At 38.1% G+C, this 27,158-nt stretch overlaps 1 protein-coding gene across 6 annotated transcripts in view; it reads right to left on the bottom strand.

Moving 5' to 3' along the window:
• DLG2 (discs large MAGUK scaffold protein 2) overlaps nt 1-27,158 on the bottom strand; it is a gene marked incomplete at both ends in the record, with an annotated part of 916,132 nt that overhangs the window by 523,061 nt on the left and 365,913 nt on the right. Inside the window, one exon of one of the 6 annotated variants that reach the window (XM_084264088.1) lies at nt 19,948-20,199. The exons of the other annotated variants lie outside the window; for them this stretch is intronic. Within the exon in view, the coding sequence (XP_084120214.1) occupies nt 19,948-20,025 (78 nt within the window). Of the gene's footprint in view, nt 1-19,947; nt 20,200-27,158 lie in introns of those variants that run through there. 6 annotated transcript variants of the gene reach the window in all.

The following is a 27,158-nucleotide window of genomic DNA, read 5'->3' as shown; positions in this document are numbered from 1 at the left end:
TTTCCAGGGAGCAATCCGGCATATGCAAATGTGAATCACACCTGAATGAAACCTTCTTCACTGACTGGGACAGTGGGAATGTGCTTCTGAGTGAGGTGAACTCTAACCTAGAAATATGCTTCTACCCATGGCTAGAAATTAAACTAGGCAGGTCTTGCCAACCCAATGCACATGCATGTGACATTTTTCTCCTGTAAACACAGAATAATCAAACCTAACTAGTTAAATATCTCTAGCTATGATACAAAGGTGTTTTTACCCTAGTACATATTTCATCTGTAGTCACTCAGAGTTGCAGGTGTAGACATACAACAGCTTGTGAGGACCCACAGTGCCTAAAGTGCATGCAGAAAGACAACTTCCAGCTGTGACGGGCTGGCAGCCAAGATAGCAACTCAGAAGTGAAGGAGGAAATGGCAGATGAGAACCTGGAGAGGAGCTGGGAACAAAATGAAGATGTCCTTCCTCACAAATTTTCTCTCTGGTCTATGGCAAGTTTACAAATACAAAGTTTGAGCTTCTTTTATGTAGTAGGTTGACCCAGGCTGAAGGCCAGATGACCCCCAAAAGCTGCTCTATCGCTGCCCTCCTCAGCTGGGCAGGGAGGAGGAGATATAAGGAAAGGCTCCTGTGTTGAGATAAGGACAGGGAGGGATCACTCACCGATTACCCTCACAGACAAAACAGACTCAACTTGGGAAATCAATTTAATTTATTCAAAATCAAACCAGAGTCAAGTAATGATCAAATCAAATCTTAAGAAAACCTTCCCCCCTATCTGCATTGCATGTTGAAAACTATTTCTCAGATTAAATTAATGGAAGTCTGTTTGTTAAACTCAGTAAGTATGGTAAGGTTTGGCTCATACCAAGTGGATTTATTTATTTTATGAGACCTTCATAAGGAAATGGAATTTAACAAGAAACTTGAATGCAAGAAGAACCTGAATGAGATCTGGGTAATTTTCTTCACATATTCTTTCTAAGTGTGAGTTTTCTTGTTAGAAATCCACATTATATGAAGCCCCGTAAATAGCAAAACCATATCAAATTATTTTAGATTTGGAATTTTTTAAATTAAGATTTATTCTGAGTCCCACGTATTTCAATTCTTGCTACCTAAGAGATGAGAAAAACTATATTTCACAAGGTTTCTTTATTTCTTTTTTTTAAAGAAAGTAAGTCTTCAACATTTATGTGAAATTTTGATCATTCAGGACAGAAGCCATTCTAAATTACAGACTGATTGCCTATTATCTGCTCTGCATAGAGAAATTTTAAATGGTGACAGCATGAATCAAATGATCGGTGATGAATGATCCATGTCATGGATTTATTTTTACCTCTGTATGATAATTTATGAAAAATATGCCTGCACATTAAAGCAAGCCATCCAATGGTAATAATCTTTAAAAAATGTGATGTAGCATAGTATCAATTAAGCAAACTTAGGTTTTGCTCACAACCTAACGTGTAAGAATATTAACCTATATACTTATGATTTGGTACTGGTGGTAATGTTTCTCTTATTAGCACTTGGAGAAAACAGCTTGATGCCAAGTCTTCCTTAATGAATCTTGATTAAACTCAGTAAGACAGCAGTATTCATTTTACCATATTTTTAGTATGCTTCAAGACTACATGAAGATCCCTCTGCTATCTGCAAAACCAAAATCCCTGCTATGTGTAGTATGAAAAACAGTTTTAAGAATAACAACAAAAAAGAATCTAGGCAGGCTGGCAAGACAAAAAAGCACAGGAAGCTTGGGACATCCTCAATAAATATCTTGTAATTCAGTGAAAAATTGCTATGTACCATGATGGATGACATAACAACTATCAGAAACAGAGAACTGTGCATAAAGGTTCACAGGTTCACAAAGCACTACTAGAAAAAAGATGCTCCAAAGAATATCTGTTATGCAGATTGTCATCATACAAGAACTCGAACAAAAAAGTTTCAACCATTCATTCCACTTATTTTTCAAAGCAGAGTACAGCTTGTAAGTCTGATGCCACCTGACCTGGTCCAAATCTTTTGGTTTTGATTTTTGTAATGCAAAACATCTTATAAAACACATCAAAACATCTGTCTTTCTGAAAAGTCAATACTTCAGTGTTTCAGGATAATACCCTAAGAAGCAGATGCTCAAAATTTTGCTCAGTTTTAAAGCTAACAGTTATTAAAAGAATTTTGCAGTGGTATTGCCTGAGTCCCACAAAACCAGAACTGGGTGACTAAGTGGGATGATCAGGCTATTATTGCCAATCTTTTCTCCCTGATACCCAGAGACAGGATGCGTGGGAATGGTTCAGAGCTGCTCAAGGGAAGGTTTGGACTGAACATGAAGAACCATTTCTTTACTGAGAGGGTGGTCAAACACTATAACAGGTTCCTAATGAGCAGGAGTAAATGCTTCAAGCCTGTCAGTGTTAAAGTGGCATTTGGACAGTCTCCTTATCAACAGGCTTTAGCTTGTGGTCAGCACTGATGTGGTCAGGCTGCTGGGCTGGGCGATCCTTGTAGATCCCTTCCATTTGAAATGTCTATATTATTCCTATCCTATCCTTCAATGGTGATACATTATTCTATAAGAAAATATCAATATGCAGTCAACAACCTATATGTTCTGTATAAGATTTAAGAAACATGGTTTATCGGTGTTGGAACACAAATGAAGTGTAATGAAATTCCCCAGACTTCATTTTTTTGGATATAGACAGGCCTAAATATTATCTAGCTATCAACATTTTCCTTTAGAAATAACTTATTGCTTCTTATGTTGTGTGCAGAAGAGGTCTTGTCAGCAAACAGGTACTGTTGGAGCCTGAGAGTCTCAAGCTAGCACCATACCAGATTTGGTCAGACTGCTTTGTCCTCATCAACTAACTTCACTTGCTGACCTGCAGAAGTGTGCACCAGTCACCTACTTACTTGCATGGCATCCTGCTACTCAATACAGCTGGCTCCATAACAATCCCATCTGTCAAAGTACACTTTTTCAAAAATGTGTTTTCGTTCCAAGACAAAATGAAACACAAGTTTTCTGAATCAGAGAGAGATTCTCACAAAACCTACATACAGCACGAGGTAATATGACAATGCTTACAACAGATTAGTACCCTGAATAAATTGTTTTTGAGATATTAAAGAAAAATATTATTAAAAAATAATCAAAACTATTACCAGGAGATATTTTCTAATAGAAAACTGGTTTGCTGAAGATACTTACAAATCAGAACAGGGAGCTACTTGAAACACATGACAATTTACAGTCATTACAACTTTGCTTACCAAGCACTTTGATAGTTTGGTACAGTGATATCTGGTAGATAGTACAGCAACATTTTTAGTCAAAGTGTCTAGTGATAAATATGCTGTAACCATCAAAGATCTTTCCCCAAGCTAGCAACTTCACATGACTAAGGAAGGCCAGAATCTCTTGCCAGAAGTTCTCATGGGTATATCTTTGCAATGGTCTCTTTTGTCCTTTCATAGCCCAGTCTGAATGAATTGGGAACCCACTGGCATTTCGGAAAACTGGGTGCCACTTCTGTCACAGGCTCAGTTCAAGGCTCATATTCTGATTGTATAACAAGATCCCTTAGCCTCTCTACCACACTTGTCCATTAAATCATGAGAAAAACTAGTCCAAAGCACTTAAAACTACTCAGAAAATCAGGGGGAAAGAGAAACAATCAAGAAAGTCATATAACTATTGAAAATTATCTTTCCCTCAGTGGGATTTCTGATTCTGTCATATATGATGAAGTACTATTTAATCATGTAATTTTCTTATCCATAACTCATGCAATTACTAATCATTGCTTATAATTTTACTAAAGTGTATATTTTTCTCCTTCAGAACTACAAATTTTTCTTTAGACATGTTTTAAATATTTGGGAAAACAAATATTCATGACTAATGAGAAAGATATAACTAATGTCATAACCTGAAAAAATGAAGAAACCATTTTAAAATGAGAATTGACAGGTTCTTTATTTGAAATTACATATGGCAGGTCCAAAAATCAGCATCCTCCTGTGCACTGTCAGCATCTCGCTTTCCTCTCTGACATGTCCAGTGTGGCTCTTCTCAGGTTGGGAGTTAAAAACCCCTTTATTTTTCTGATTTAGAGTCACAGAAACATAAAATCCCTTTTATAGAATTACAGTTTGGGTGGAAGGGACCTCAAAGGCCATCTAGTTCCAACCCCCTGCCATGGGCAGAGACACTCTTCACTAGCCCAAATTGCCTAAAGCCCCATCCAACCTGGCCTTGAACACTGCCAGGGAGGGGACACCCACAACTTCTGCTCAGATGATTACTAACAACCTTTTTGCTCGGGTTACTAACAACCTCCTGTACTATAAACATAAGAGCATTTGCACAGCATGTTCATTCTTAGAAAGGTTTTTCTGCATTTCCATCCTACCTTACAGAGTCCCACTTTCCCTTAGCGACTGCCTGCCTTTGTCACTGCTGTGGTTTGTTCATGCTCCAACGTCCTTGCTCTTTCTCCCTCTTTTCTCTATAATCTCCCTTGGCTATATTTTGCCCTTTCCTGTTCTTTCAATTGGCACCTCTAGCAAAGTTTTTGTGTCTTCTTCACTCCTAATCTATTTAATTGCATTTAGCTGGCATGATTCCAAAGCTGAACTCAGTATTCCTGTACCTAACTTCTGTCTTTTACTTTACTTATTTTAATTCAGCTCTCACAGGAGCCAGAAATATTATCTGTAAACAAAGCACTTTACCATGCAACCCACTTTGCACTGTCTATATGCTCTTCTTCCAAAACAGGGGAGACTGTTGGGCCAATTGGCAGTCACACGTTACATTCCTGAACATAATGCCCTCTCATACTGAAGAAGGAAAATTTAAAAACAAACTCCTCATCCAAGTAAGCAATCAAGTGAGTTTGATTCTGTGTTCTCTTCTTCCTTCTCTTGTCGGCTTCTCATTAGATTCCAGCTCTTCATCATCTTTAATGCACAAGATTTTTAGGGAAAAAAAAAACCCAATACAATTTTGTCAGTGAGTAGATTTTCTCACCCTGATTACTGATAACATCTCATCCTCCTTCAAATCACCAATTCAAACGCTTCAGATTCAGCAGCCTGTTGGAATCTGATGCCTGTGCTGCAAAGCCAAAAGTCATCTAATTCAGCCTGTTACACGAAATACTGTCTTCAAGTTGGAGACAAGTGAAACAATTGTAATAAATGGTCTCTAAATTTCCTGGTAAAGTCAGAATCTGACCCCAGAAATAGGGCTAATTGATTAAGTGGTTGGAAAAAGATTGTCAAATCTGTGGTTTTGAGCGGTGTAGGTTCTTAATCAGGGACAATGGACTGTCAGAACGGACTCTTTTGTTCACTGGAGTGGAAGGAAGGGGGAATGAACTGGGTAAACAACCTACAGCCAGGCATCTGCATGACATCTTCATGTCTTCTGAGACACCGAACCTAATAAAAAATTGTTGGGACTTCAACATCATGAATAAAACAGAAAAGATAAATAACAATGGAACTATTGGCCTCATTAACTTTGTTGCAAATCCGAATCAACAATACTATACTATCTTTTCAGCAACACTGTATTTTCTTACTTATAAACCATCTCAAAAACGAAAATAAAAAAAATTGAAAAATTATTAATTTTGCCATAATCAAGATAGTATTTTTCTGCATTAAATTATGGGGTTGAACATCCCCACACTCTTCAACAGAGGAAAAAGCTCCTTCACTCTGTTGTCAGTATCAGAGTCTGAAGTTACTTCAGCTAAAAGAAACTTTCACTACGTGGTCTAACTGGCCAAACCTATGTAAAGGTAATGAAAGGAAGGAAGGTTTCAGGGGAGTAAAAGAAACTTTTAAGAGATGCATGGGAATGTCACTAGCAAGCAGAGGGTAATGGAGAACTTGCTGAAAGCTGGGATGGAAAATATTAAACAACCCTCCACCTGGGAAAAGGGAGAGGAATACGGTGCTGCCAGATTTGCAAATTCCTCTAAGCCACAAATATACTGACTCAAGGCAAGGCTCTTTGTGAGAGGTTTTGGCAAAGACAGTCCTGAAGCAAACACAGCTAGTTTAAACCGAGTTAGTGTTCAACCACGTATTCCAGTTCTTATATTTTGCTCTTTCTTGATGTCCTATAACTTATATGCACAAATGACATGAGCTTTTTTCCTTGGAATTACTCACGTCCTGCTTCCAGAAGAATTTTTCCTTTCAGGAGATATAATCATTCTTAGCAGTAATGAAGTGAAAAAAAAAAAAAAATCAAAAAATCTACATTTGAGAAGAAGCCAGGTAAAGCTGTGATTAATCTTTGACATTTTTACCTGGCATTAGATTTTCCATTTTTATACATTCCCTCAAGAACAACTTGTACAGATTTATATGACTTGGCATCATTCAGTTCTTGATGTGGCAAATGATTCTGGAGACTGGACTACGAATAAGCCAAGCATATAACTATTTTTTCTTGGAATCTGTTTGGAAGAATCCCATGGAATACCATCCTGGATAGAACAAGGGTCCAGGAGAGTTGGTTATTTTTCAAAGATCATCTCCCTCAAGCTCAAGAATGATCTTTCTTAATGCAAGGAGGTTAAGCAAGAGTAGCAGGAGGTCTGCATGGACGAAAAAGGAACTCCTGACCAAACTCAGATACAATAAAAAGCAATAAGAGGTGAAAGTGGGGACAGGGGATCTAGCAGGAATATGGAGACACTCTGAATATGCAGAAGTGAGGTTAGGAAATCCAAAGGTCATTCAGAGGACATGAAAGGCAACAAGAGAGGTTTCTACAGGTATTTCAGCAGCAAAGGAAAAATGTGGGACCACTGCGGAATGGAGTAAGGGGCCTGGTGATACAGCACTCTGTGATAGCTGAGGTACTCAATGTCTTCCTCACCTCACTCTCTACTTTTAAGAAGATTGGCCTTCAGGAATCCCAGATCCTTGTGAACAATGGGAAGGTCTGGAGCAAAGAAGTAACCCTTGGTGGAGGAAGAGAACCAGAGTCTTCTCAGAAGTTTTTATGGACAGGGCAAGAGGCAATGGACACAAACTGTAATGCAGGAAATTACACTTAAACATAAGAAAGATTTTACTGAGGCGGTGGTCAAACATTGGAAACAGGTTGTCCAGAGAGATTGTGTAGAATCCATCCTAGGGATGTTAAATTCTGCTTGGACACAGTCTTCAGCAACAGGGTTCCTCAGCAAGAGTCTTCCAACCTCATCTTACTGTGATTTCTGTGTTTTTTTAAATTATTTTCCTAGCCTGCATACATTCATCTTGCTCGAAGGCAAAAGAGTGGAATTACAACTGCAGTATCTCAATAATTTCAGAACTTTTTTCTCTTTCTTTCTCAGTTTTAGCATTTCATTATCCATTTAGTTTTCATGTACAATAACATACTCTTGCCAATGTTCTGTCTGTAAATTATGAGAAATAGCATTTTTATATATGTACAGGATGATAGAAGAAGCTTTATATCTAAGATGTATACTTAAAGTATGGGCAAATTCCAATCCATAAGTGTCTTTTAGATATGACGTAATGAATAATGTGTCCGAGGCTCTACTGTGTCAAAACTCCTGAAAGTAATCTAGGAGGGTTCGTGACACTTGTTGAAGGCAGTTCTTTTCAGCACAAGTTTTGATTAAGGAAAGTAGCTACAGACTTTAATTTAGTACTTTTCTGAAGAGAAACCCTCGAAAGTGATAATGAAAGGAAATAAAAAAACATCCACAGGGACCACCATATTATATCCCAAGCACCAACATAGCAATCACATTTAAAATGCTTTAAACAGTTTTAAAATACATTCTGCTATTATGGAGAATTTCACAGATGCATATTTAAGGACACAAAAGTCTCCTAGGAGAATTTTATGTGGCCGCCTGCAAAATTTAGGTCATAGACACCCATCCCATAATTCCTAAAACATCATACTTCTGTAGCTGCAGCAAGAAAATGGTCTTTAGAAAAAAAACCTAGCCTTTATCTCCATCAAGTATAAGCATGAAAAACAGTAGATTCATTAAAAGCTTTCATATAGATAAATGTTTAAGTGTATTTGACTATGACTTTTCTTTTGATTTGACCTTGACTAAATTGAAAGCACACTGAAAAATTTACAGTGAATGCTACATGAGAGCTGTACTAATATCTGGCTAACTGCCTCTGCTGTGAAAGCTCTTTCTATTTTAGCAAAATTTTATGCACAAAAGCATTTTCCAGAAACTGATGTAGTATGTTCAATACATTTTTATACCCCTGCTTAATTACAAAAGCTTTTTCATAATAACAAATATTGTCCCAAGCAGAGACTATATTTAATAAATATGCTTATTATTTTCCTTAATGAAAGCGATGTTTAAAATTTGTAGGTAATCCCATTACACTGTACTTCAATTATACAGCCCAGCTCTCATACCCTCCTGCTGATAGAAGACTACCTCATCTTAGTTTCCAATTATATACATTAAGTCCTTCCAAAACCACCTTCATTATTACACACAGCATGTTTAGCTCTATCAGAGAAAAAAGCTGTAATTGGGAAAGAGCAAAATGCATTTTCAAGGCTAAGATAATCACAAGAAAGTTAATTATGCCAATTAAAATAATCTTCTCTCCACTCAACAAATATGACCTATTTCTACAGAGAAACACAGCAGGACAGGTTCTGATCCTTGATAAACCATGGTACTTCTACTCAACTTATTCTTATAAGAAAATTTGTGATAAAGCCAAAATTTTATTTTAAATTAGATTACAATAGAAGAATGGCCAAGAACCATTGGACGAACCTGGGGAAATCCTTTAAAACACAAACTATAACCTTTCATGTACACACCAAAAATTAAACCTAAGTAAATTCTTGGATTAAACTTCTGCTTCCTAAAAGCAGAAAAGGACTACTGACACAAGAGGACTACTGACAGAAAATGTCCTGGAAAGACATGAAATTAAAAATGGTAGATACAAGAAGTAAAATCCGCATGGTTGCTGCCAGCTGTTCTTGGTAAGACTTTGATCTCAACATCAGCAGGCAGCTAGAAGAAATTATGAAGTTTTGACTTCAATTACAGTTGCTGCCTCAAGTCAGAGCTTTAAGTGTTGACAAAAATGCCACAAGAAGAGTAAATGTTGTACTTGGTGACATGGTCTAGTGTTGAACCTAGCAGGGCTGGATAGACAGTTGGACTCAATGATCTTGAAGGTCTTTTCCAACCGAAACCATTCTATCATTCTATACAGGAAAACCAATCATTAGAGAAAGCATAAAACAGGAGGTCCTCAGATCTCCCACCTTCAGGGCCTCAGGTTGTAAAATGAAGAGCAAGATGAGAGGCATCTCTCCTTATTAGCTGTTTGCGATGACTTTCCTTCCTCTACACACTGTATATTACTTTGACATGAAAGCTGATCAGCCCCAGCTACTTCACCACCTTTTTCAATGTGCAGCCTTCAATAACCTGCTGATTCCCATGCTTCCACAATACTTAATTGCAACAGCACAGCTGATTCCCAGTCCTAATTTTGCCATGTTAAACTTAATTCCATCCCACATCACAAGGACTTATTTCGACCATTCCACTATTAAACATTTCCAAACCCATTTGTTGCTGTTGTTCTGTGGGCACCAGAAATACTTCTTTATTTTACAAATTCCTGACAATTTGCTCTATAGAACTTGTACTGACTGTTTGATATGACAGAAGTCAAGTGCAAGTACACAGCAGTTTAGAAAGCAGTTTCAAGTTTCACAGGGAAATGCTGCTTCTCCTAGAACTTCCAACATCCTAATTTCTTTTAACCTCATTTGTTTTTTTCCTTATCACTTGGTGACTTTGTCAGAGAATTGGGATCACTGCCAAAGATGTTTACCTCAATTTTGTTTCCAGTCCTAAATTAGATTCCTCCTAAATACTAAATTAGATTATTAATCAGTTAAAATCTAAATCTTCATTATTAATTTACTAGAAACAATACAGCAGCTTGTAAAACATTTATGCAGAAGTAAACGGAGAACCACTTTGCAGAGATCATGACATGCTTAATTTACTATGCAACTAAATATTTAATTACAAATGGTAGAAAACCTGAAGGTGGTCTGTTGAAATTAAAGGATCATTTATAATGATAAAAGTCTTAACTGCATTGTGGGCAGTAATGTTGAATATCTAAAACAAGTCGTAGGAAAACTCCTTCCTTTCATGGGGTTTGCCCCTACCAGTTAAGTGAGGAATCATGTACTTGGCTATCCAGTTTGCTATTTACTGGTAGGTCTGTTCCCTGAGGTACTTTGCGCAGAAAGAATTTTTAAATGGCATTTTAAGTTAATTGAAAACACAATGCACTTCATGTGCCAGTTAAAAGAAATAGAATTTGGAGAAAAGAAAGCATTGTATTCTTATAACCCAATAACAGCAGGTTATTATTTGCTTTTGCAATGTCACGGTGTTATCCAATGCCTTCCCTGCTAACAGTGACATCTCTAATTACAGTAACAGTATTTTAACTTTCTTACACACATCTACACCATTCTTTGTTTCAAAAGCTCCCAGGTACAACTTCATAAATGCATTTTCATTTATACATCCAGGTTTATGTTACATATTTTGGCTCATATACAGGATAGGAAATTGCATGCAGACCTTGCATAAAGCCATCTCAACACGGCTATATCTTTTCCAGGATACCACAAATGGTGATAGGCAGCATAGCTATTTAAAGTGAGCTTCCAAAACATATTCCTAGGTCAATAAATGTAGCTGTTTCAGAAATTGTTAAATGTATAGCAAGATGGTTAAGGAAGAGTTACCTGTTTTTGTTGGATTTTTTTGTTTGTTTTTTAAGTATTCCTTCCTATTTTCTCACTGGCTCAAATAACATGGCTTTCAGAAGAGGAAGGCAGAGACATTTTTTACCCTTACATAGAACAATGAATATGAAGAATGGAGAGAGCAAAGCAAGATAGGTTGGAGGAAGCTGAGAACAGTAACAGCGTGTCAATTTCAAGGGGAAGGCTCATTCAACAGAATCTCACACCAAACAAAGCAATGATCAGGCTATAACCATAGTCCTGAAAACAAAAGTGTAACAATGGGATCACTTTCACTTAATCTTGAACATCTATTTCAAAGCAACAAATAGGTACTCTCAACCATCAAGTTGTTTTTATTAATAATACAGAATATCCTGACCTTTTTCTACCTCATAAAGATATGTCAGCCTTGTCAAAAATAATTCACTTAAAATCTTTAGAAAAGTTGTCAGCCAAGAAAATTACAACCATGTGTACGCAACTCATCAGCTAACTAGAAAACAGTATCATATTTAGAAAACCAGTAAACCATGTTTTTCTATATCTTCCTCATGGCTCAAGGCTAACAAATATGTCACAGATTTATAAAATTGCAGGCTATAGCTTTTAAAGACTCTAAACAGAATAAAGAAGTATAAACTTGGTAGTGGGCCTCTCATTACACTTCAGCTTCTGAATTATATGACCTTTCTTCTCAAGGTAACTTGAAAGGTAGATTTTGAAAAAATAGGATGAGTGGTATCACTGGAATTATTCAATCCATACTCAGTTTAAACAGTGCTGCGTGGAATATGGAAGAATTTAATGGAAGACAGATGAAAAAGAAAGAAGAAAAAAAATCTTTGTCTAGGACTGAAACACAGAGCTTTCCTGCAAATTTTGCTCTTCAGTTCCAATTCCAGCTTAATAACGGCAACGTTACTGCACTGCCAAGCTTCAGAAAAAGCATGTGGTAGTCTCTGACTAGTTAATACTGCCTAAGATAAATTAATCAGTTATCTAATACAATAGCTGAACATAATGAGACACTCAGCATAGCGCCGGCATCATCACCGATCATCTCAGAAGAGCTGAGATGTGCAAGCTGTGATACCTTCATGTACTTCCTCTGTATCTAAAGCTGTAATTTCTGAAAAGACTTGTAATGGAGAGGGGCAGCGTGAGGAAATTCAGGGAACCTTGTTTTGCTGTTTTCTGAGGTACAGGTAAGGTGCTGCAAAAAAAGGAGCCACAAGTCACAAGTCTTTAGAACAGTTTGTGAATGCTGCATGTAACACTTGGGCCTCATCCCTGGTGGTAAAAACTCTCGCACTGCACGTCCCAGCTAATCCCTTGATTCTTTCAAATTGCTCGTCTGAAGCTGTTAACATATATTAAAGCTATAACCAAGCTTTCCCTGACGTGCATCAACATTTTAAGTAGTGTGTAGCAGAGGAAATTTTTTTTGCACCATAAAACAACCAAAGAAAAGAAGTGTCGCCTTTAAAATAAACTGTCTTGAGACTCAGATTACAAGACAATAATTCCAAATTTTACTAAAGCTGTTTGCATACACACAACATTGTCAGGGTGCCTTCCAGTGGGAGCAAGTTACATATGTACTAGCTGTAATGTGCCGTATAGTATATTGAAACACACAAAGTATATAGTTTAATAATCTACTTTAGGAACTAGCGAGAGAATTCTCATCTCCATTTTCTCCAGGGACTCCAATGCCAAAGGACAGATTGTTTCTTGTCAGTATTTCTTACTGATCTCTATTTGCAAACATAGTGAGCGATGCCAAATACAGTTCCATGGGCAAATCAAACAAGTATTTTATTATGCACTGTTTTGAATTGCATATGCAGGACAGAGACGCACGTAACGCCAAAAAGAAATATTCATACTTGCACTTCACATGAGCCATTTTCATAATATACTTGAACACTGCATAAAAATGCAAAGAAATAAACCAATTCTAATAAAATAATGAGCACCTTATGAATTAAATATTACATTCACAATGGTACACACTGGGATTTAACATAACATGATATACAATGTAGACCAAGTGTGGAAAAACCAAGTTTCAAATACAGTAGATATACTACTTTTTCTCTTTAAAAAAAAAGAAAAAGAAAGCGAAACAAAGGGGAAATGATAAATTATTTATTGAATGGAAGAGGAACTGAGAAAAAAATATTCTTTGAAACAACAACGTAGCTTGTAGCCTATGATAATGAACCTCCTTATTCATTAGAAGCAGGTCCAAACTGGCTCCATTTGAGTCACACTGTGAGGACTCAGGGTTTGATGCAACCATCAGTGTCTTCCTGTCTGCCTTGGTTTTGTTTTTAAGCAAACAAGATGAAATTTGACTGGAAAAGCTACTTAATCTGTTTCTAGGGTGATCACAACACTGGCTAAATGAGAAAAGGAAAAACTGTTTTAAGTGACCCGCTGTAGACACCTATGGATTATGAATTAAAGTCCATGTTGTACCTGATAGGCAAATACATACTCAGTGTCCATGCCAGAATAGCAACACATAGCAGAAAGAGAAGAGGAATCATCACTCTATGGCAGCCAGATAAGATTAATTTAAAGTGAAAGAGAGAAAATACCCTGTTTATTACAAAGAGCTCACCTATAGCTGATCATCAGATATTTCTTTGATGAACAAAAGCTGATTTAAAACAGGAGTGTCCCTCGTTTCTCATTAATAGCTCCAGGTAGGTGCTGTGCCTGTGCAAATGGAATGGGCAAGCAAAACAAGAGCTAAATCCCTCACGTATGAAAAAAAGAAAGATTACTTTGAAATGAAGGATTACAGAGGATTAACTTCAGTAGTTTACTGTTGATCAGTATCTTATTTTAAAACATCACTTTTGCATTTTTTCAAGATTAGTCATATTTATTTATTATTATTATTATGGCAATTGTGAGGGGGAAGTGAGTTATAAGCCTAATAAATCTCTACTTAAGCAGTTTATCCCTACTGTTATATATTAATAGTGGTGCATATGGGATTATAAGCAACTGGAAATAAAAAAAAGGGGGAGAAAAAAAAGACTTGAGTAGGTACATGTTTCTGGATTAAATCACAATATAAGAAAATGTCAGAATTCCAACTGTGCCAAAGCAAAAGGCACAATGAGCTCTGGATAGAGGAACACTTGCATATTTTTCTCAAAGTTACCTGTGAAAAGATAAGATCTCTCCATAAAACTCTAAAATACAGCACTTACAAAGTGCATTTGAAAAGATTCCTCCAGGGGTCTGAGATTGCTCTGGTATCTGTTCAAACAGGTAGTTCTACAAATAAGTGACGCACTATTGTCATCCCATTGAATCTGCTCAACGTGGGCCCTTTTTAGCCCAAATACAAGTAAAACTGCCCACCCGCCCTTACAACATCTGGCAGCTGCAGGAGATGTCCCTTGGCGAAAGAGCCATTTCACCTTTAGCCGAGGCAATAACTAGACCTGCAAGTTTTAGCACTTCACTGCAGTCCCTGTGGACTGGAAATGATTTGGTAGGCTCTGGTTTGTAAGAGAGTACCTGCTAAAGAAATCTAAGGTATACATGCAAATGGTGAAGAAAAAAGAGTTTTTCTTGTTTGGAATTAAATATAATTAAATAGATACATCTGTGTATATATATATATATTTATATAAAAGTAAGGTAAGGAAAAATGTCTTCATTTGGTATAATGTTTTCTTAATCACATAGTTTCTACTCAATGTTGTGAATAATTACTGTTTTGAGTGAACTTCTTATCTCTTTCAAATTACATTGCTGGGCAGTTTCTTGTAAACAAATAAAAATGAGACAAGAATACATAGCCTAGAACAGCATACTCTGCAATTAGCTACATTAAAATACAGATAGGAGAATGATCAGGATATCAAATGACATCTTGACAAAAGTTAATTGTTGCTATTGCTAGGACACCATCAGAAAAATGAGTAAATATTTACACACAATATTTTGTTACTTATCCTAAACTCTTGAGGCAAATTTTCCTGTCTTTTTTTAAAATATTTCATTGTAGGCTGCCAGTCCACCAAGGATACTCAATTTAGCCAAAACCACTCTAAAACCAAGCACACACAACTGAAAAACAATTTGCTGGACTATGTTATACCTATCTAATCTGCATCATATTACATTTGAAATTACTCACTTAAATTGATACTGTGCAGTTTGTGAATGTCACTGGTATGCTTTATTTTTATTTGCAATTGAAAGCCCAGCAAATGCATGTTATTGGAATCATTATATAAGCACCCGTTTTTAAAAGCTAATTTGCTGTTGTCTTGAGTTAAAAAATTAATACAAGAATTAAATTAATGCTAAATTCAACTTTCTGAGTAAAACTTGCATACTTTCAAATACTTAGAATACTTATATGCTTTCAAATTCTTAGAACTGGTAACTCCATGAGAGCACTTTGAGATCTAAAAGCTAGAAAGAAAATTCTAGCAGAATTACTCTGTTAAATGATGGTGAAAGACAGCTTGTTTAAATCCTGTATATGGGTCCTGTGGTTTGCTCCTGAAAATAATGCACAAGGAGAATCCTCCTTTTAAAGTGATTGTCGCCTTCAGCTGTTCAAACTTAACAGGACTAATTGTAAGAGTGTTTGAAGTATGAGTCTCCTGGATGAAACTTGTTCCACTACTGAAGAAGCAGAAAAAGCACTATTGGACTTTCCCATTGAAATTAAATGATAGGGAGACTTTGGCAAGTGACTCCTCATTTTTGATATTGAGCCTTGAAACTCAAATTCTATCAATATAGTCAAGCATTATCAGAAGCTTTTTCACACTGCTTTAGCTCACCCTCTCAGATCAACATGATTAATTGCTCAGTTACTTTTCTGTACCTCTTCCAATCATTTAGAATACTTATTTTTACAGCATAACCACATGCAGTTAACATCTCTTGATTTCTGCTTGATTGTGGTTTAATGAGAAAAATTCAAGACATCAATCTTTGCCTTAAGATATTCTAGTTTCGCTGTTCAAATGATCACATTCACTCTCATAACAATAATCCTTTCATGTGACAAAGCATTTTAATAACTTTCATAGAACAGGAAAGAGTAGAGCTTCCTTGAAAGTTCAGGTTTTTTGGGTGTTATTAGTGGCATTCCCCGTGCAATAAATATCTCGCTACTTGAGGGCAAGAGGAACACTAGCAATAAAGCCAAGATGACCAGATTGAGATAGAATTTGTAGATTACAACTGCAGTATATGCCAGAAAGAGTTTATGATCCAGACTAATAAAAACAATAAAGTGTAAGGAATTTGACATGCTTGAGTTTTCCGTGGCAAAATGAGAACATTAGGAGCCATTAACAGGCATTATCCTCTTTTACTTGTAAGATATTTTAGCTAGAACTGGTTGGAAAGAAAGAGTTCCATTTTCAAAAGTTTAGAGGTTTTTCAAAATATTTTCCTCCATTTCTGAATTAAAATAAGGCTTTTCAACATATCATAAAAATATGATTCAAAGTAAAATACTGATGCATACTACTTAACTTGAAAGAACCGTGTTCATCATGAGTAGGACACCTAAAGTTGCCATTCATGCCATTCTTCCCAGATGTCTTCTCTACTCTGCAGATGAAATTTTAATGGCAATAGTTAAATATCTACCAGGAAGTCCTTAGTTACGTGTGGGAGTCATTGAGACAGTGCCTTAGCACAGGGTTCATCTGACCACAGCCAGATTCACAGGAATCTGAAATGCCAGGCTGGAGAAGCATGGAATGGAAATGCCTACCTGAAGCAGCAGTGCTGGCACTCAACAGCAGGTACTGGCTAGGGAGATAAGAAAACCAGCCCAGGAGCTACCACAGGTCATAGTGAACAGGTCCACCTCCTCCCCTTGCTCTCCCAACTCTTTGCCACTTATTAGCACCCTTTATCCTTTCTCTTTGACTTCATCAAGACCCAAAATAGATTCTTCACCACGGGGCAAGTTCTGGCTCCTGACAGCCCCTAGTCTTCGGGCTGCAATTCTGCAGAGCTCACAGCATTAAGAAGCATGTCCCACTCCTTTTGGGATGACCTGTGTGCCAGCTTTCCCAGAGTAGGGACGGCCATATTCAGGTATGTGAGATGGGAACTTCAGCTTCAGAAAAGATGGGGAGCTCTAGATATACTGGGGTCTGAGCTCTGGAGATGCTGGGGACTGAGCACTTTGGAGCCCAACCGTATTGCCACAACCAGACACCCTCATGCAGGTACAGAGGACACACAGAGGAGCACCACACTGTCACGTTGACGATGCCTTAGCTCTTTCCACAAAGGACTGCCCCAATCACCCTCCTTTCTCTTCCCTTTGTGTGTACCCTCTGGCACCATGTCTTCCGTTCCACATATTGGAAACTGATTCCCTAAACAGTCACTTGGAAGATCAAGGTCCACATTCTTTCTCTGCACAACTGAGGCCCGAAGTTCTGATGTTTTAAAGAACCACACCATCAGGTTGTGCATGTGTGTGTGAGTACATGAGCCCATGCTATAACTCTCTTCTCTCATGTCTCCCCTTCCCAGTTTTCTTCCTGGTCCTACAACGACAAATAGGTTCATAGAAAATTTCTGTTTCTTAGAAATGCAACTTAAAGAAATTCTTGACTCGTATTTGTCCAAAGAAGCTAGGCAAAATAGCAAAATCTGTTATGGAGCAATACTCTTCTGATCCCTGCTACCCAGACTTGAACTGCATGAAACTGCACACACAGGCTAGTAGAAATTATTGCTGCGTGTTATTACCTCCAAGAGCACACTAAGAAAACAGCATTTAATTCATATCATGCACACAGTGAAAAAACTAATTATTCTTCCAGAAAAAAAAAAGTTAGGTAAAAGTGCGTATTAATTTGATTATTCAACCATTATGCAAACAAACAAAAAAGAAAAAGATGAAAACAAAACAAGCCGTGCAGAACAAGCCATGCAGTTAAATGTTATTTTTAATTTACTTGTTTGATAGACCTATTTCCTATCTGTGTTTTCCTGTTACCAAGGTATTCTACTGAGGATGTCAGTGATGATCAGCTGCCAATCATTGTTAATATTATTGGAATAGCATCCTGTCAGGAATGGAACTTTCTGCCTTTGCTCGAGCACCCCACTAATTTATGGGGGAAAAAATAAATAAATTAAAAGTGTGCCCTGACTGTGGAAAAAAGCTGCAAGAAAGAGATTTTATTTTTGATAGAAGAGAATAAATAAACATTTTACAAGATGTTTTCTTGCATACTTATTGTCTTCTGGCAAAAATAAAATCTCCTTGCAAATATGCTAATAGCGTGCTCAAGAAATGTTCAAAATAGCTTTTATCTAAAAATTATGAGGTATGGCTTCAAAGCTTGAATAGCACAGACCTCAGTTGTCTTGACTATTTTGAAAGTCCTGTAGAGCCAAGTAAGTAATATTATAATAGATTTATTTCAAATACCTTAAGACAAAGAGCCAAAATTTTTAAAGCTTTTATTTTCAGATCAGAGTCTATCGAGAGGAATGTATTTTCTTAGTGAATACTCTGGCACTGTTTCATGAAATTTTTCAAGGTTATTGGAATAATCTATACACATACAGGCTTAAAACCACCCATACTAAATTTGTTTTTAAAGCTGCTGAGTGAGCCCCACTGTGTCAGGACTGGAATGTGTCCACTCATCCTGCCTCTGTCATCTCAGAGGAAGCCTGAGAGCAAATGTTCCTCTGGAGGGAGCCCCTCAGGACTAACGAAGATCCAGTCTGCAACTTTTTATCCTCCCACAGCAACATGCAAACAGCAGGAGGGTTTGTATGATGCCCTCTTTGTTGGAATATGATTAGAGACAAAGAAAGTTTGACAGTCCCATGTATACCTATCTGCATTTCTGTTTTCCCTTATGCATATGCCATGGAACATATAAATTATTATTTGGACAACTTCCCACTTGCTTGGGTGTTTAAATTTCAGAATTACCACACGGTGCCTTGTTAACAACTTGTAATATTTTGCAGAAAAAGCAAATCTCTGCCCAGTCTCCCCTCCCCAACCATAAATATAACGTACTTTTGCTAATAATTTTGTCAAGGTGAAGAGCTTTTCCAGTTACAGAAGAATTCGAGCAATAGATAATTACTTAGTGGTTTGGTAGCTGTGTTACATAGCATAAGACATATCAAAGAAATAATAAAGCAACCCATTTATAAATTCTTTGACTACATCAAAGACAGCAGGGAAAAGAGGAAGCCATCATTACCAGACTAATGAGGTAACTTTATAACATTACATTGAAGTTTTTTCACCCCAATCTAATACGGAGTTTATAAAAGAGGAATTAGTCCCATTTTGAAAATGGTTTGTATATATTTAGACAAAACTGGAATGCAGGTCTACTAACTAAATGCTTTCTATATTTAGAACAAAAGGCAATTGCCACGATATCCCCCAATTATCATTACTGCAAATTCTAAACCAATTTAAGTTTTCCTCATGGAGTAAGAAGGCAGAAGCAGCTTATCTACAGGGACTTGCAGAAAACAGCTGGTTAAGCATAGTAAAATATTGTGAGAAGAAAAGTACTGACCGATAGTGCTGACCATTTTTACATACCTATAGCTTTTTAAATGAAAGGGATCCTTGCTGCAGCACAGTTTCAACAAGTAACACGAAACAAAATGCCTAAACATTATACATGCTTAACATGTTATCACATTGTCATTGGCCCCACACCAGAAAAAAAAAACAGACAAGCAGCAAACAATCAACCGTTGTTTTAGAGCCTAATATTGTACTAGTAAAAAATAATGCAGCACAGCAACAAGTTCACTGGAGTGCTCCCTTAACACACAACGTACCAGATGTACAGCTGTTTATCTTGCAAAACAAAAATAATAAATAAAAGAAGGCATAAAGACTCCTGAAAGGATCTTCTCCCCGGTATTTAATAACTAATATGCAAAGTATTCAAGGATTCTTGCGTGAAATCATGAATATCAATAGGTCGTTTTTCAGGGTATTAAAAAAAGCTAACCAGACACACAACAGGATGCCAGCAGGCAGCTTGCATGAGACATAAGGCTTTAAATTCCCACTAGGAACATACCTTCTCTGTTTTTGCTTTCCTGGCGTTATGCACAAACCTGCGTCCCAGCTTCTTGGCATACCAGATAGAGGCAAACATTGTAGTGATGAAGATTTCAGCTTGAATATGCAGCACAGGAAAAAAAAAATGAAAAAAACCCACAAAAAACTTCCCTCACAACTGATACAAATCTAATGCAGGTTAAGGTCTCTCAACTATGCTGTTGCTTTGGCAGGTCCTCTCATACTGTCTTCTGGAAAAAAAAAAAAAACGACAAACCAAACCCAAAACCCCAAACAACAAACCACCCAGTGTGGCCAGTCTGCAGGTGTATTTACATACTGCCAGCAGGAAGTCCAGGGTGAGGCATCTTTGCATCCAGCTCACATCCAGTCTGCTAAGTGCCTGTCTGCAGTTCTTTAGCACTGTCACCACAAACTACATATGTGTCAGTATGAAAGGAAGCTGCAGTAAACTACTGTAGCAGACAGCTCACCTCCTCTTCTCCTGTTCTGAAATTTAACTCCTTGGTTCTCTTCAATTTGCCAGCATGCAACAGAGGCAGCAGCAGCAGTTCGAATAGGAGATGCACAGCACTGCAGGAAAGGAAAGGGGTACCGGAGTGCCAAAAATAGAAATGTATATTAACCGTTAAGGTGAAGGAACAGGTGCTTTACGTGTTTCGGTGCAATTAAAACATGAAAAGAAAAGGGATTTTGTTTTGTTCCAGTGGCTTGGGATCTATTAAAAGATATTTTTGCTACCTAGTTTCAGTTTCAGATGAAAGACATCATAGCTGTGCAGTTCACTTGCTGATGTCATACACACTCTGCTGAAGGATTTAAGACTCACTCAAGCACTTCAGTTTTCTTTGATAATGGCTTCATGAGATAGAAAACTGACACTTTTATTTTTTTTCAAATTAATCTTTAACTTCTGCCCTACCTAAGCTTGCTTTTCCTCCCCTTTAATTGCGAGTTATTTTGCATTGGGAGTTTAGAAGTGCCTCTGAACACCTATTTTTGCAGTAAAACAGCAATGTGCTATTTTCCTTTGTCACACACTTCAGCTTTAACCCCTGCACCTCTCTCCAGTTATAATCTCTAAACAATAAGCAGAAATGTACCCTTTTGGCTCCGGCCATATGACTAACCAGATGTTCCTCGCAGCCAGAGCCAGTATCAAAGCTGTAAACTTACAGGGTTTGTAGCTATGTATTGGACTTGATAGTACTTTGCATTATAGGACAAATCCTGCTCCTTGCCCTTCCACCTACAATTATGGAGATACCAACATGTGGGAGAACCAGGGCTGTCCTGTGTGCAGGACTGTGTTTGGGATGCACATGTTTTGCTCGGCTATCGTGTGGTGAAAAGCAAATCAAAATTAATGGATGTATGTCAAAGGAAATACAGTCATGGCAATGCAGTATGGAGCTCCTGGGGCCAAGGAAACACTTTTTTTCTGCCCAAAGATTTTCAGAGAGTGGCTAAAACTATTTTCTCCATGGTGCATGAATTCAAAAGGGGAAATCTTCCTCTCCCAGCTAAAACTGACACTGAACATCCAAGTCAATGGAGCTGGGTGGCATTACCCAAGCTTTGAGCCTGAAGGTATATACTTCTCAATCACAGTAAGATTATGAAGAGTTCAAAGAATTCCTTCAAACACATTTGAAAATTGTAAGTTGGTTAACCAAACTGAAATTCTTAGATAGGAAATTTTTCGATTTTGGTCAAGGAAACTCCACAGCGTATGTTTGCTTTTTGCTTGACATCTAAAACCTTCTGATAAAATAGTTGGGAATAATCTACAATTACTTCCAGATCAGACATTTAGTTAATCCTGGGAGTCAGAGAGTTATAAAACCACAAGACAGAGTAAAATTGTGTCATCTGTAGAGCACGGCTGGTACAGAAGAGCTGTCTGTTGGTAACAGTGCTTCAGCTCTTTGAACTCTGGGCTGATGGCAAGATGGATTCTCCAAGGTGCAAAAACCTTTATTACGCCACATAGCAGACTTGCACCGCTCTCCACATTTATGGGATGACAGACTACCCTATAATCGAGGGAAGGGAGGAGAAGAAAGAAAGATGGCCTGAGAAATTTAGGAAGAAATCAGAGTTCTTGTTTCTAGCTGGGATCTCATGGTAGAGGAAACATGGGTGGGGAAGCAAAAGGAGAAGCAACATCATTACACAGCTTAGCCAACAATATAAATGTTACAGTAAAAAGAATGGGGGAAAAAAAATCTTTCATATAATATGCATAAAGAGTAGAACACCTCTCCCACTCTGCTCCCATGCTTTTATGAGGAGAATAAGTATAATTTGAAATCATCGCTCTACAACCAAAAAAGGGTACATTCTCTCAAGCAACTATTTATATAATCTTATGTATATTCAGCTGCTGAGAAAATTGAAGGAAACACTCATTAAACAATAAACCCTCCTTTTTATGACTTCTATCATCAACATTAGCAGCTTTACTGAACTATTTATTCAGGAAAAATAGGGAGCAATAAAAAACCACAATTCATCCCACTTAAAATAAAAAAAATAGAATACATTGTTCATTTAAGGAATAATGACAAAGCAATAGGGAGGTAATTTTCTCCGCCCACTGAAAATGTTAGATCAGGAAGAATACATCTCGCCTAACACCTAATCCTGATTCTAATCAGAAATTCATTTTAACTATTTGCGTGCATTTGTGGATCTATCCAAACCCTATGGTGCAGCAATGGCCAGGCAAGGAACTGTTCTCTTCCAGCTCCATCACGAAGTAGTCTGCCATACTTTGTCAATAGCAGGTTTATTAGGGCTGTACTGGTACCCAGGGATTTTACAATTATTAATATTTCACTGTAACCATAATGAAGCCTGCATTTTACAGAAGTGCTACAAGTCTAGCTGCTTTAGAAGACTTGGAGCTCCCAGCTGCTGCCTGCTCACAGGAGTAATATGTGCTTTAGCTTGCTCACTGAAGTGCTACATTACAAGGGCAGAGAGACGCATGCAATTGAGCAGCAATATTATCACAGACAGGAGACGATCAGTTAAGAGGAAATTTTACAAGGGGCTTTTTGCTGCAAATGAATGGGTGGACTTCGGTAACCCAATCCACATCTATGTTGTACATTAAATTGCATTCTTGTGCCTCTATGAGGAGAATTGGTCGCACCACAAGTGGACACCCGGGTATAAGCATAAAGCAACTACGGTGTTGAATCCCATTATTTTTACGACACAGCTCCCCAACATTGCAAGCAAACGGCAATTGATGCCTGGTACCAAAACAGATGGTCGTTTCAAACACCTTGCCAACTGTTTGTATGCACCGAGCATCGCCGGTATTTCTGACGGTCAGCCTCCTCTTTCAATTTTAACATTGCTGTTTTACTTAAAGCAGCGCATAGGAAGAGGTACAGCTTAGCTTTAGACAGGGCATTAATCTTCTCTTGTTAAGGGATAACTTCTCACGGCGCACACGTGGAGTGTCAACCTCCCCCTCGCACACCTGTGGTGAAGATAGATGTTAGCTGTAGATTCTGTTTCTCTCCTACCTCCATCTGAATATATACACACAGTAGTCATAAAATGTGATGACAGGGCCATTTAAAATACAAATACAGTTCAGTCGTAAATAATGCCTTTCTTGTAAGAATAGGAAAGCAGATGAAAAGATTAGTCATCCAGGGTGTGCAGAACTCTTTCCAGCGAAATGGACAAGAGACAGAACAAGTTAAAAATGGAACACCAAGGATTTAAAACAATCGCTTTGCTTCAAGGTTTAGATGTTAACACTTGGCACAGCTGTGGGTACAGGAACAGAGCTGCTGATGTGAAACTAAGGTAGTTAGCTTGGGGGTTTTTTTTAGTACTAGGCAACAACAGATATTGATTTGGCTGACTGTACAAGCAATCATTTCCCATCCCCAACACAACTAATTATCTTACACAGTTACATGATGCCAAGATGTTATCTAATGACCAGAATACTAGGAAAGACAGGAACCTTAATTTCTGCTGTGCCATCCAGAAGATATAAATTTTAGGCATTCCGACTTCACAGTAGTTAAAGTACATGGAAGTCTCAGGGTTTTGCAAGGACCCGATGTTTCATTCTTTGCCACAAACAGATGCAAATGGATAAATCTTCCTCCTCCTATTGCAACAGGCAGTACTCTTACAGGAAATCTACGGCCTACACACTTACAAAAGGGGTAGTTACCCCTCCTGACACCACCAAAACCCATTGTGGCTTTTCTTTTGGCCAGGGCAGAACTTGTAGTTACTATAAAGAGGAAAGTTTGTCATAGAACAGAATCATGGAATCATTTAGGTTGGATGAGATGCATAAACCATAGAGTCCAGCCATTAGCCTAACACTGACACCATTATCCCAGCTCTGCCAAGTCCACCACTAAACCATGTCCCTCAGCACCATACCTACCTACACATATTTTAAATACCTGCAGGGATGGTGAGACAGTCACTTCCCTGGGCAGCCTGCTCCAATGATTCACAACTCTTTCAGTCAATAATTTTTTCCTAGTATCCTAAACCTCCCCTGGCACAACATGAGGTCATTTCCTCTTGTCCCATTGCTTGTCACTTGGGAGAAGAGGCCAAACTCTACCTCATAGAATCACTTGGTTTGGAAGAGACCTTGAAAATCAAGACCTACCCAGCCTAATCCTGCCTAGTACACCTCTAGACCATGTCCTCAAGCATAACGTCCACACACATTTTAAACACCTCCAGGGATGGTGACTCTACTACCTCCCTGGGCAGCCTGTTCCAATGCCTGACAGCCCTTTCAGTAAAGATATTCCTCCTGATAGCTAACCTAAATCTCCCCTGGTGCAATTTGAACTCATTTCCTCTCATTTTATTGCTTGTTACCTGAGAGAAAAGACCGACCCCCACCTCTCGGCACTCTCACTACAACCTTCTTTCAGGTAGTTGAAGAGAGTGAAAAGGTCTCCCCTCAGTCTCCTTTTCTCCAGGCTACATGATTCCAGTTCCCTCACCTGCTCCTCACAGGACTTGTTCTCCAGACCCTTCAACATTTTGTTGCCCTTCTCTGCACATGCTCCAGGGCCTTGATGTTCTTCTTGTACTGAGGGGCCCGAATCTAAACACAATACTCAAGGCATGGCCTCACCAGTGCTAAGTACTTAAATTTGTACTTATAACGTTTTCTACCAGTTATTTTGTTTCATAACATAATTTTTCTACTCCCTTAATATTTCTTGAGGCAAATCTTTTCTCTTTAGAAGTCATGCTTTCAGAAACCCTGCTGTGACACCATAAGTTTTCCCGAGGTCTAATTTCCCCTTAAAACACAAGATACTGCATTCAGACATCTCCTCTGTCACCTTTCATGATGTATGGCAGAACTCTCTTCTAGCAGAGAGCATGAAGAATATAATCCACAATGTCACAGGACTTCAGAGCAGTAAAGAAATAAAATGCAGACATTTCCTCCTTTAAGCACGAGCCCCCAAAAACTGTGTCCCTGCCCTCTGTCATGCAATTATCACTTGGATTTTTCTCCTCTTCTATTATTTGATGTGGTAGATGACACTCAACCTGCTATGCGTGGCACAACAAGTCAAGAGAAGAGAGGATGAGGTGCTGTGCTATATAGCTTCATGAAACAGAGCTTTCATTGAGGAAGCACAAGAAATGGAAATGAACTAAGTCCTATGCCAAACACTGAGACTCAGCACATCCCTGCACACAGGGATGTATTCTAGCATTTTACAATATAATAGCATAAGAGACAATGTTTTAAATTTAGGCAGTTCTTTTTCCTCTTTTATTTGTTAAGCCTTGGAATGGAGACAAACCTAATTACAGTACTTAATTTTGATTTTAGAAATTGATTTTCCACTCTAGTTTCTGCTAATGCATAGGAAACTCTAGTGAGTCACACAAGTAATATAACAACCATTAGCAGCCTTAAAAAATAATAATTAAAAAAAACAATCCTTGAAAAATGCCACTTTATTCTTGTCTTTGTCCCTGTTTCAGCACAAATTGCTTCCTGCTTCACCTTTCTGATAGGAATTTTTAAGTTTCTCCCTGTTATGTTAAAAAATCACAATGAAAATGGTGCATAAAATCCTCAGATGTGCCATTATGCTGCTGGGATTCTTGTATCAAATCAAAGCACCACGTATGTAGTGCAGTTATGTATTTGCATGGAAAGTAGTCCCACAGGAAATAATAGAAACTATAACATTTATCCTTGGGGAGGGAAAAAGAAAGAAGGAACCACACATTGCAAGCAGTGCTTGTGTGTGTCACCAGTGCATTTTGCGAGGGATTTGCCAAATAAAATCCCGAACAAAACTGAGCCTGGTGTAGAAACACATTGCAGCACTGGGTATGTCCCCCCCCATTCTGCAGCATTTAAGTCCCTTTGTTTTCTTTGTGCTTAACAAGGAACTCGGTGTGATGGTGGATTATCATCTCTTTTTCAGAGAGGGATGGAGTAAGGCACAAAGCCGTAACTTGGTAACAGTCGTGCAGGAAATCATAGAATCTACACACTGCCTGGGAGCCCAAAATCTCCTTTCTCCCAGCACATGACAGCAGGGTTTGCCATAGCCAAAGCCAAGAGGCAAGAACACTCTGAACGCAGTTCTTCTCCAGACACAGCTTTCTGTGTCTCCAGAGCAAGCAAAGAGCAGGATGGCTTGCGATGTCCGTTTACTTACCCACAAAGACCACTGAGATATATCCTTCCCATATGATAATATTTTAGTGACAGCGGGTGAGGTAGCATTTAACGAGCTGTTCATCTTGTGAATCACAAAAGAACCCCAAAAAACAGTTGCAGGCATAAGCATGGGAATACATATCCATGGGAATATATATTGTCCTATCACAAACAAAATTTTACTCCTGGATGATTACAAGCTGCCTGCTCTTTCAAAGCCCTCCTTAACTTTCACTTTTGCTTTATCAGCCTCAAGAGCAAAATTAAAAAGTCAGCTTAAGCAGAATCACTGCGAGTTATAGCCATTGTATCATGAAACGCATGGGCTCCTTTGACCCAGCACCATTTACTGGTTTGAGGTGAATGTGCCTAGCCATTGTCCTTATCCAAGATCTCCAGAGAACCTTTGTGCACAAGAAGGAAGGTTCCATGGACCTAGGAAACATTAAAGAATTACAAACGATGAGATCAAATAGGATAGCTGTAAGCCAAACTCATGC

This window comes from Gallinula chloropus (assembly GCF_964237585.1).
Source record: "Gallinula chloropus genome assembly, chromosome: 1".
NCBI lineage: Eukaryota > Metazoa > Chordata > Aves > Gruiformes > Rallidae > Gallinula > Gallinula chloropus.
This window is presented reverse-complemented; position numbering and strand designations above follow the sequence as displayed.